Below are 12,404 nucleotides of genomic sequence, written 5' to 3' on the forward strand. Positions count from 1 at the left end.
ACTGAATGAATACTGAATACTGAATGTATACTGAATGAATACTGAATGAAAACTGAATACTGAATGAATACTGAATACTGAATGAATACTGAATGAATACTGAATGAATACTGAATGAATACTGAATACTGAATGAATACTGAATGAATACTGAATGAATACTGAATGAATACTGAATGAATACTGAATGAATACTGAATGAATACTGAATGAATACTGAATGAATACTGAATACTGAATGAATACTGAATGAATACTGAATGAATACTGAATGAATACTGAATGAATACTGAATGAATACTGAATGAATACTGAATGAATACTGAATGAATACTGAATGAATACTGAATGAATACTGAATGAATACTGAATACTGAATGAATACTGAATGAATACTGAATGAATACTGAATGAATACTGAATGAATACTGAATACTGAATGAATACTGAATAATATACTGAATACTGAATTATAATTATGATGTATTATTTTTTAAAGTTATAATGTAGACAAGGAAACACACGTTTAGATTTTTGAAGATAACTTTAACTAAACTATATTCAATAACTCTATATATCTAAATACTTATTTCAATAATTATCAACGTTTTGGTTATAAAGTTCAAGAATCTTCCTGACGATACATTTGTGAAAGTTTAAAAAGCTTGATGCTAATATTTTTGTTCTCGTTCATTAGTTTGTTGACATCAGATAGACTAGTAGTCGTGATAACTGCAGTCAAAAGAGCTTGTTCTTCCATACTTAAAATTGTGGCGATGTCTTGTCCACAGTCAATGAGATGCTGCTCAAATTTCTCAAACATTTCCGTTTTCATTATGTAAGAGAATAAAAAGTCCATACATTTGTTCTCCTCCTTGCACAATTTACTTTGTAACAGGACATCTAGAGATTTGAGTAATTTCGACATATCATTTACCTTTTTATTTATTTGCTTGATTGCTACGCCTTTCCGCTTGCCTTTGTGTTGCCGAACTGAGTCAGATTCTAACTCATCACTACTTGATACACTTCTACTATCACTATATGGTGTTTTTGACTCGTAATCAGCACTTGTTTCCTCAGAGTTAGAACCGTCTTGTTGAGATTCTTCAGATATTATCGTATCAGCATCTGAATATGTGGAAGCAGGATAATCCAGTTTTACATCAGTCGCATCCGAGTTAGCTTTTGATAGTGGTTGAATGTTAGAGCTTGTTTCTGACTCTCCGTTCTCTCGATGATACCGACTTTTGTGTGAGGACAAGCTATATTTATTGACAAAAGACTTGTCACAGAATGAGTAAGAAATAGGACTCATGATATTACTAAGGATACGTATAGAACGTTTGCAACAACAATCTTCAAATATATTGTTCAATCTAACGGGAATGCTTCAAATTTTGTGGAGTAATTAACTCAGACCCACGTGCTATTTTATACAAATAAAAAACAACTAATCTGCTTTCCCTGATCGACGTGTCTTTTTCTTAACCAACGGTTAGGTCTCATTGTATTTGTATGTACGGGTGTTAAGGACTTCGGGCTCCCTCCTTTCCTACCCTCCCTCCCCTGGAGGGAGGGTGGTAGGGTAGGGAGGGAGGGTAGGAAAGGAGGGAGCCCGAAGTCCTTAACACCCGTACATACAAATACAATGAGACCTAACCGTTGGTTAAGAAAAAGACACGTCGATCAGGGAAAGCAGATTAGTTGTTTTTTATTTGTATAAAATAGCACGTGGGTCTGAGTTAATTACTCCACAAAATTTGAAGCATTCCCGTTAGATTGAATAATATATTTGAAGATTGTTGTTGCAAACGTTCTATACGTATCCTTAGTAATATCATGAGTCCTATTTCTTGCTCATTCTGTGACAAGTCTTTTGTCAATAAATATAGCTTGTCCTCACACAAAAGTCGGTATCATCGAGAGAACGGAGAGTCAGAAACAAGCTCTAACATTCAACCACTATCAAAAGCTAACTCGGATGCGACTGATGTAAAACTGGATTATCCTGCTTCCACATATTCAGATGCTGATACGATAATATCTGAAGAATCTCAACAAGACGGTTCTAACTCTTAGGAAACAAGTGCTGATTACGAGTCAAAAACACCATATAGTGATAGTAGAAGTGTATCAAGTAGTGATGAGTTAGAATCTGACTCAGTTCGGCAACACAAAGGCAAGCGGAAAGGCGTAGCAATCAAGCAAATAAATAAAAAGGTAAATGATATGTCGAAATTACTCAAATCTCTAGATGTCCTGTTACAAAGTAAATTGTGCAAGGAGGAGAACAAATGTATGGACTTTTTATTCTCTTACATAATGAAAACGGAAATGTTTGAGAAATTTGAGCAGCATCTCATTGACTGTGGACAAGACATCGCCACAATTTTAAGTATGGAAGAACAAGCTCTTTTGACTGCAGTTATCACGACTACTAGTCTATCTGATGTCAACAAACTAATGAACGAGAACAAAAATATTATCATCAAGCTTCTTAAACTTTCACAAATGTATCGTCATGAAGATTCTTGAACTTTATAACCAAAACGTTGATAATTATTGAAATAAGTATTTGGATATATATAGAGTTATTGAATATAGTTTAGTTAAAGTTATCTTCAAAAATCTAAACGTGTGTTTCCTTGTCTACATTATAACTTTAAAAAATAATACATCATAATTATAATTCAGTATTCAGTATATTATATATGTTGCTTAATAAGTTGTATATAAATGTGGCTATCAGGCACATTTTGGTGTATCGGAATAGTCTTAAAGACCTTCCTGGGCTGAAATACAAAAATTCGAGTGACCGCGAAACCCTGAAAAAGGGTGTGGCCGAAAACGCCCTCATTGCATTATTTCAAAAATGCAATGAAGTCCAAATGTTTTAAGAATCATCTAGAGAGGTGATAACCGTTGAGAAATCGCTTTTAACACGAAAAGCTAACGAGATAGCCTTTTAGGACGGTTGGGATCCGACTATTTAGAGTTTATCGAACTTGAGTGCTTGTCGAACTTCTGTCCGTGTCGAATGTGTACCGATTTCCGAAAATCTGAATGATAAATCATATCACCATTTTCTGTGTTCGTGCTATTACTACGGGGAATTTTTGAAAAATACATGTGAGTAGTATGACTATGCCGGGCCAGACTCATTTCGAGAACAGTGGATTTCAGACGGAAATAGGGTGTTTTGAAAATCTGACATATAAATTTGTGTGTAAAAAAGGATGTAATTGGTTTCCGGGTTAACCCTAGGTAGCTGGATTGAGTGAGCTTTCCGGGTATGGTAACCCTAGCCAACTCTAGCTGTGTACAATTATATCCCTAATAAGGTCTGTGTAGTGCTCTAGATAAGTAAAAAAGTTTCACCTGAAGATATGACTGGCAGTCTGACAAGCCAATCAGGAAGACTAGACGATTTTTTTCACTCTGGCCCCGGAACTAATTACATGAGGACATGACCGGTAGTCTGACAAGCCGATCGGGCTATCAATTAACACTTCAATTAACATCCGTGCAGGGTGTTAATTGATGCTGGATATCCGGTGCTGATAGAGGATGTGATCGTTATATAAACCAAGAATTTTACAACTGACATTACCTATTTGCTTATTTGATTGAATTCGCTGCTTGAATTATCAAATCTTGAAACAACCGATTGTCAGTTTATTTCCCCTTTGGTCGCTATGACAAAGAGCCCTTGTCATTTCGGTCCTTCTACGGACTTTAAGTTTAGTGGTAAGTATGATTCAGCCCTTGCGGAGGTTTCCAGGGCTATTTGGCGTGCTCGGGATAACTATCCTATTAAAGCACTTTTGACTGTGACTGCCTCGAATGGTATCCGATATGTTTCCGATCCCTTGTACGTTCATCAGTTTAAACAGGAGATGATTGATCTTACCTTGAGGAATAGTATTGATGCTCAACTGGAGCTTGCCGTGATGGATGCGGCATGTGAAGGCGTGTTCGATAGTATAGATACTACCTCTTATTATTTAAACCTCAGACAGATACGGGATCCAGGTCATCAGTGCCCGGTGTGTAAGAAGTGGCATGCTAAAAACTTTAAGAGACATGTGCAAACATGTGGTAAGGGTAAGTGGTGTACAGTTTGCTATACTCGTCCTGATGATTTGGCAGCTCATCGGTTGGTATGTGAGGGGGATCTTTTCCCATGTCGGGTATGTAGTTTGGTTTTCCAGAGTCGAGAGCTTAGATTGGAGCATGAGACGATTTGCAGAAGACCTGATTGCAGTGCGACAGCCAGGAACGTGAGACCTAGAGTGGAGACAAGTGGGACAGCTGAAGAGAGTTCCTCGGAAAACCAGACGGTAACCAGTATCACGGCCATAGATGGATTATTTCGTAAATTCTCTTTATCTCCTCCTCTTAAAGTTGGTACCGATTTTCAAGGAGCTTTGAAGAAATCGTCCCCCAGATTGACTGATATTATTGAAAGTAATCTTGGAACTGGTATAAAGTTCAATTTGGAGTTGAATGTAACCCTCAGCAAGTTGGTCACCGGAGACATCGTAGCTAGAACATTTGATAGCGAGATGATACCATTACTTCTCACAGATCTCATTGCTCCAGCTCTCCAGACCCATAACAACAACATCAGTGATCGGGTAGACAGACTCATCAGAGATGGGAGTGGATGGGCGGTACACGAGATAATCTCCATCTCGATTAACATTACCAGGTAAGAAATATTATTGACCCTTTTACAGATATATCTTTTAACTGAAATTTCATGGATATACCTCATTCGCAAAATTTAATGAAGTATATTATCTTTCTTAACTGATTTTTCTTGGTTATATTAAAATCGTCCTTGTAACGGTATATTAGAACCAGACAGACACAATATTTTATTCGCAAAAATTTAATGTTTTATATTTCAGGTATAACCCGTTAGCAGGTAGCAGCTGGATGGAGTTGCCTTTACCCATCAGACGTAAGACCTACGCTCTTCTCAACATCCAGAACATGAACGATGAACGCTGCTTGGAATGGGCTCTAGTTGCAGCTCTCGAACGTCAGCGGGGGTATCCTAGAGGGAATAACCGTCTTCGCGTTGGTCGCTATCAGAAAAGCAACGTGAAGATAAACATGACTGGTATCTCCACCCCTACTCCAATCAGCGAGGTGAGAATTTTAATTAGTGCTATCAGTGATTTTCAAATTAGATGAGAAATAGCTATTTGCAAACTAAGGTAACGGAGTTGAACGTGCATATGTAAAAATTTACTAACGAAATTTTAATCGGTTTTGCGGTGATTTCATTGTTTTCAGTGTAAGTTATAATTTTTACAAGTTACATCTTCAATCATAACGGATATTTTCTGACGCGATAAAAAGTGACTTTTAGGAATACTATTAACTTCCTGCCTGTGTCCGGGCTTTCTAGTTTAGTTTAGAATCAAATGTCGCCGGCTTTGCAAGTTAAACAACTCACCCGTTATTTATTTCAGATTGGTAAGGTTGAGAAGTTGAATGACGTTTCGATCAATGTTTTTGGATGGGATGATGGAACGATTTTGAATGGAGAACCGAGCGAACTTCACCAGGGATTCTACCCTATCAGACTCTGTCAGAATCCTAACAGTGAGACGTGCATCAACATTCTGCTGGTGGAGAACGACAGGACGAGTCATTGGGTCTGGATACAGGATCTCTCAGCACTATTATGTGGACAGAGCCAGAATACTCATGCAAAATTTTTTTGTTGTAGATGTTTGAGAGGTTTCACAAGAAGTGACCTTTTGGATAATCATGAAAGTGATTGTTCTAAATTGGACGCACAGCGAACCATCATGCCCCATGAAGTTAAACAACGTGATTATCCAGTAGGAAGTATAAGGCAGAAGAAGACGGAGAAGGAGCAGCTCACGTTAAAGTTCAACAGTTGGAGGAAGACGATAAAAATCCGTTCACGGTCTCCGCTGACATAGAGTGTATCCTAGTGCCGCGGGAGGTAGACGAAAACGGAGTTACAGTGAAGATCGCAGAGCACACCCCCTGCACGGTATCGTACAAGCTAAATAGTCACCTAGCTGGGTTTGAAGATGAGCCTGTAGTTATTTTCCATGGACCAAAATGTATCGATGAGTTCTTGGAAGCTCAGGATTTATTGTATGACCGTCTCAGACCCTGGATGGAGATGAATGAGCCAATGGAGAAGGTAGACCAGGCTACCATGGATCGTCTCAATGCTAATCCAAATTGTGTTATTTGCAAACGTAAACTTATTAAAGATAAACATCTCGATCACTGTCACTACACTGGTAAAGTTTTAGGTTACACTCATCCACTATGCAACCTAGAACGTCAAACACCAAAGTATTTACCCATTTTCTTTCACAATCTTAAAGGATACGACTCACACATGGTTATTGGAGGTATTGCAGATCGTGTTGATGATCCTTGGGATATCAATGTTATCGCCAAGGCTATGGAAACATACACAGCATTCAGCACTAAAAAGTTCAGGTTCATTGACTCATGTGCTCACCTCAACTCCTCTCTAGAGAAACTTGTGTCTAATCTTCATTCGTCAGGACCTGGAGCCTTTAAACCTGTCGAAGACTTCCTTCAGCAGAAGTTCGGTTGTGTGGAGCCTGAGAAACTGGAGCTTCTTCTTCGCAAAGGGGTGTACCCCTACTCCTACTTCAAGACCTTCGAGACCTTTGAGGAGACTGAACTACCTCCCATTACGGCTTTCTACAATGACCTGAACGATGAACCCTGCTCGGAGGAGGACTATGCTCATGTGCAGAAAGTCTGGGAGGTGTTTGGTTTGGAGAGTCTCAAGGATCTGGTATATCTCTATATAGCCTCTGATGTCCTACTCCTCGACTCAGTGCTACAACAGTATAGGATAGAGTGTATAAATTCTTATGATCTTGATCCTGTACATTATTATACTGCACCAGGTTTAACATGGGATGCAGGATTAAAGTATACTGAGGTAGAGCTAGAATTATTGAAGGATCAGGAAATGTATACTTTTATCGAGCAGGCTATCCGTGGTGGTATTAGCACCATTACTCATCGCTATGCTAAGGCTAACAATCATAATCTTCCAGACTATGATCCTTCTAAACCTGAAAGCTACCTTTCCTATATAGACGCAAACAACTTATACGGGTGGGCTATGTGTCAGAAGCTTCCGATATCGGGCTTCAAGTGGCAGAAACCGGGTAAACTTCTCACCGTCGACGACATCATGGCTTGGGATCCGAATGGTGACGTGGCTTACTTTGTCGAGTGTGATACAGAGATGAAACCCGAGGATCACGACAAATTCAACGATCTACCTCTATTCCCTGAATCTCTGGTGGTGCAGGATAGTATGGTATCAAATGCAACTCGTAAGGCAATGGAGAGGAGAGGGGTAAACTCCGTTGCTCCTTCTAAGAAGCTTGCTCCAAACCTCTTTCCTAAGATTAAGCATAAGATTCATGTAGCAGCATTGCAGTATTACATTTCAATTGGTGGTGTTTGTACCAAGATTCATAGAGTTATAGAATTTGTGCAGTCTGATTGGTTAAGGAAGTACATTGCATTTAACACCAAAAAACGACAGGAGTCTACTTCAGAGTTTGGTAAAGCTTTCTTCAAACTACTGAACAATGCTTTCTTCGGGAAGAGTATGGAGTCGGTGAGGCTTAGAGTGAACATCAGACTGATACGGAACGGCAGGCAACATCGCTTTCAGACTAGTAAACCTGGATTCAAGAGGTTTTGCATTTTCTCTGATAAACTGGTTGGACTAGAACTTGTTAAGCCTGTTATCGTGTTAGATAAGCCGATTTATTTAGGAGCAGCTATTTTAGACTTGTCAAAATTGTTAATGTATAGATTCTGGTACGATGTGCTCAAGGTTAAATATAGTAACATTAAATTATGTTTTACGGATACAGATAGTTTCTTATATTGGGTTGAAACTGCCGATCTGCATAAAGACTATCAGGATATGGCCAGTCACTTTGACACTAGTAATTACCCTACTGATCACCCCCTATTTGATTTAACTAACAAGGCAGTACCGGGCTTAATGAAAGATGAATTTGCGGGTAAGTTTGCCTCTGAGTTTTGCGGATTAAGAAGTAAATTATATAGCTGTAAAGTTCATAAAGCTGATGGTAAGATGGCCGCAGCAGGGGTTAAACATAAAGTAGCTAGACGTCACTTATTACATGAGAAATATAAAAGTGTTTTGTTCGGTGGAGAGGAAGTGAGGGTTAACCAAACCACCCTTAGAAGTTATAATCATACAATGTATACTATTAAGCAGAGGAAATGTGCACTTTCTGCCATTGATAATAAGAGATATATTTTGCCAGACTTAGTCACCACTAGAGCTTTAGGACATTGCCTTAACCAGCCTGAACTAGAATGTGATATTGAATTTGTTTAAGTTTTAAGATGTTGTGCTTTGTGATTGATGATTGACTTATTTGTTTAAAAACTGCATCAGTTTAACTTTTAATTTGTTTATATTTTATTCTCTGTGATTTTAAAATGTTCACAATTGCCTTTAATTATTCCTGTGGAATTAATTTATTAGATAAGATTTTCTTAACTATTCGTATTTACCTTTATTTATTCCGGCGGAATTAATTTATCAAATAAAATATTCCGGCGGAATTAATTTATCAGATAAAATATATTCCCCGGCGGAAAATTTTAAATTTTTTTAAAATTTTTTCCCTCCTTTTTTAAAAAATTAAAAATTTTCCCCAAACCTTTAATTTTAATTTTAAAAAAAATTTTTTTAATTTAAAAATTTTTTTTAATATTTTTTTTCCCCTTAATTTATCCCGGGGAAAATTTTAAATTTTCGAAAAATAAATTTTCCCCAATTTTAAAATTTTTTCGAAAATTTTTTTTGGCGGTTAAAAATTTTCCCTTTTTAAAATTTTCCCCCGCTTTTTTTTAAAAATTGCAAAAATTTTTTTTAATTTTAAAAATTCACGGGAAAAAAAAATTTTTTTATTTTAAAAAATTTCCAGGGAATTTTTTTAAAAATTTTTTTAAGTTTTTAAAAAATTCCCCCCGGGAATTTTTTAAAATTTTTTTAAAATACCCCATTTTAAAAGCCAATTATTTTTTTAAAAAATTTCCCCCGGAAAAATTTTTTTAAAAGTTAAAAAACCCTGGGGTTTCCAAAAAAAATTTAAATTTTCCTTTTAATTTCCCCCCCAAATTAAATTTTTAATAAAATTTAAACCAAAAAATATTTTTATTTTTAAATTTGAATTTAAATTTTTGAAAATTTTTTCTTTTGTTTTTTAAAAGGGTTTTAATTTTTTTTAATAGGAAACCCAAAATGTTTTTTTTAAAAAGGGGTTTTTTTTTGAGGTTGGTTTTTATTTTGTAACCCCCAAAAAAAAAATTTTAAAGAAAATTTAAAAACAAAATATATAAACCCTAAATAATAAGGAAAAAAAAAATTCATACAAAATTCCATTTTGGGGAAAAGGGTTTTATAAAATTTCCAGGGGGGGTAAAAAAGGGGGGGGGGGTCCAAAACCAAAATGGCCGGGGGTTTTGGGGAAAAAGGGGGGTGGAAAAATGCCCCCCCCGGTGTCCCAAAAGCCCCCCCTTGGAAATGTTGTGGAATTGTCCGGGGGAAATTTCCCCCGCCTATTTTAAATTTTTTTTAAAAGGAAATTTAGGGCCTGGGGGGAGGAAAAAAATTTAGCCCGGGATAGTCAAAAAAAGTTTCCCAAGAAAAACCCCCCGCAAAAGCCCCCCCTTTTTCCCCTTTTCCCCAGACCCCCCCAAAATCCGGGGGCTTGGTGAAAGGGGGATTAAAAAATCCAACTTGAAAAGGGGGGGAAAATTTTCCCCCCAAAATGAAAACGGGACGAGAGGTTAATCCCGTCAACACTAACAATTGCACTTTTGGATGGAGGAGACATTACTAAAAAACTGCTGTAAACAAGGATAACTCTCTGCAGATGGTGAGGGTATTTAAGGTTTATTCATAGGAAGTCATCAGTCAGACTTTGCCCTTCTTAATCGGTTTATTTTTTCCTGTTGCCTGACAGCCGTCAGACTTCCGCTTCTTCTGAACCTTGAGACCTTCGTTATTGCTTGTCAGACAGGCCTCAGACTTCCGCTTTTTCTGGATCTTGAAGCCTTCGTTAATGTAACCATCATTGAGATCTGACAGATACCTTCCGTAATATAGTGAGTCAGCTCCTACTGTTAGCAGGAAGTTGTGGCCAATGGAAATGTAACATTCTTGATCGCGATCTAGATCGTCTGAATGTGGAAGTTTCTCTTGAAACATGGTGTAAAGTTCAGGTAATGTCGGAAGTATGGTGCCCCGAACCTCTTCAAAATACTGTCGTAGCTTATCCAGCATAGAGAGCTGTTCGTGTAGATGAAGTAGGGGGGAAAATAGCTTATCCTCACATCCAGGACATCGTAGTTTGCTAAGTTGAGCAACCTGTCTTACTATATTTTCGCAGAGAAAACCAATCCAAACATCACTGTAATACATTTTAAAATAAGTGAGCAAATCCCGTAGTGTTTTTATACCCAAGTCTCTGGCGTTAACGTCTTCCTTATGCGTGATTTGAGGAGTAAAACGATTTCCGGGAGTTTTATTATAACAAGGAAAATAGTTAAAATTCCTGCAATGAGATCATAAGGAAGATGCTCATTTGCGATAATCACCTCTTCCTTCCTGTTTATTGTCAGCGGGTCAATAAACATAAAACTACTGTATGTTGTATGATTAATTGTCTCCTCTCTCCCCTTAACTAGATTCATATCAACATTGTTAATGGATAATGGCCATTTGAACTGAATAGCACTAACATTTGTTTGAGCTAATTCATACCGTACATTATCATTTTTACTGCTAAACACTTGAAATATCGAAGAATTCTCACGGAATAAATGGAGGCTGCAGTTTTCTCCGGAAAACATGAAATAATCTTGATAATTTGCTCCATTATCTACATACTGAACGGTGAAATTTAACCGGAGAATAACACTGAAGATTAATGAAATATCCATTTTATGTTTTCGCTAATGGTTTCGTTCCCTCCTTAAATACCATCAACTAAAACCATAACGTTCATATGCACGAGTTATAAGCTTCAAAGAATCATTGATAATGTCAAATAAACGCAAGAAACTTGATTTGTTACGTTTAATATAATTCCTTACTTTATCTACTGGAGCATTTTCAAGTGACTTAACCATAGTGCGTTCATCCTCTGATAAAGCTATGCGTTGAGGTTGTGTGATTGGAATAACCCCATAAGTTAATCCTAGAAATAGACGCCGTAAAGCGTCAATATGTTTCCTGTTGGAGAGTACCCTTGAAAGTTTTCCATTTTCAATCAGAGTCCTAATCTCATTAAACTGAGTCATAGTTACACTGTTGATAACTGCCTGATTTATTTTGGTCATGGCTACATCTCCATCAACAGTCAAATCATTAAGCTGTTCCTCTACTTTTGAAAACATGTCAAACTGTTTTTCGTAAAACTTTTCCCTCTCGTTAAATTTGCTATTCTGAAGTTTATATAACCTTTTCCAATGTGCTGCTTCATCACTTATCCGTCTGGGATTTGGCACCCTTCTAGCTCTAGTACGTAAGCGTTTTGTCTCTCTTCCAGCTATGTTCCCATCCGATTCTGAACTAGAGTGAGATCGCTTTCTTGCAGTCGGAATTCTTTCAATACTTGAATCATCGTCATCTCCATCACTATCATTTAATTTTCTATACTTTCGCTTACCACCATACCTCGAACTTTTCCGTTTAATTCCCTGTTTATCATTCAAACGTCTATACTTTTCACTATTCCGCTCATAATCGTCATCACCGTCATCTCCACTGCTATCACCATGCATTCTTTTAATTCCTTGATTATCAGCTATTCGTCTATACTTTGCAGGTTTATCAATACCCTTAACCCTGTTTCTTTTTTCACCTCTAGATTCATGTTCAAGCTTAATATGTTTGGAGGGGTGATCTCCAGGTTCGGGAGAATGAGGAGCTCGTTTTAGATTTGGTTTATTAACAATAGCCATTGTCGGACCATGCTCCTTAATCTTATGATCGTAAAGCTTAAAATTAGACTCAAATGATGCTTCGCATTGATTACATGTTAATATCGTTGACATTTTAAAGAAATGATCTTAATGTTGTAATCATCCCGCCTATAAGTACTGTTGCGTAAAATGATTTATCGTAAAATGGTGGATTTTAAAAAGTATTATAATGATCCCAAGTTTGAGGCTGCTTTCACCGGAAACAAAGTTTTATCAATGCCGTGCGAGCTAAACATCCGACAGTAAAGAAATCTGCTGTTGAGAAGTATCTTCAAAGTGATGATACTTATACTCTCCATAAACCAGTGCAG

The 12,404-nt window shown here is 37.1% G+C and overlaps 1 protein-coding gene across 1 annotated transcript; it reads left to right on the forward strand.

Annotated features, from left to right (window-relative positions):
• Positions 1 to 3,899: 3,899 nt before the first annotated feature.
• On the forward strand, positions 3,900 to 8,072 carry LOC134823742 (uncharacterized). The gene is made up of 5 exons (XM_063835276.1): positions 3,900 to 4,714; positions 4,917 to 5,160; positions 5,487 to 5,626; positions 5,866 to 7,897; positions 8,061 to 8,072. The coding sequence occupies exons 1-5, from the start codon at positions 3,900 to 3,902 to the stop codon at positions 8,070 to 8,072; spliced, it is 3,243 nt and encodes a 1,080-aa protein (XP_063691346.1).
• Positions 8,073 to 12,404: the final 4,332 nt, after the last annotated feature.

The sequence above is a fragment of the Bolinopsis microptera genome, chromosome 11 (assembly GCF_026151205.1).
Source record: "Bolinopsis microptera isolate Bmic1 chromosome 11, MBARI_Bmic_1.0, whole genome shotgun sequence".
NCBI lineage: Eukaryota > Metazoa > Ctenophora > Tentaculata > Lobata > Bolinopsidae > Bolinopsis > Bolinopsis microptera.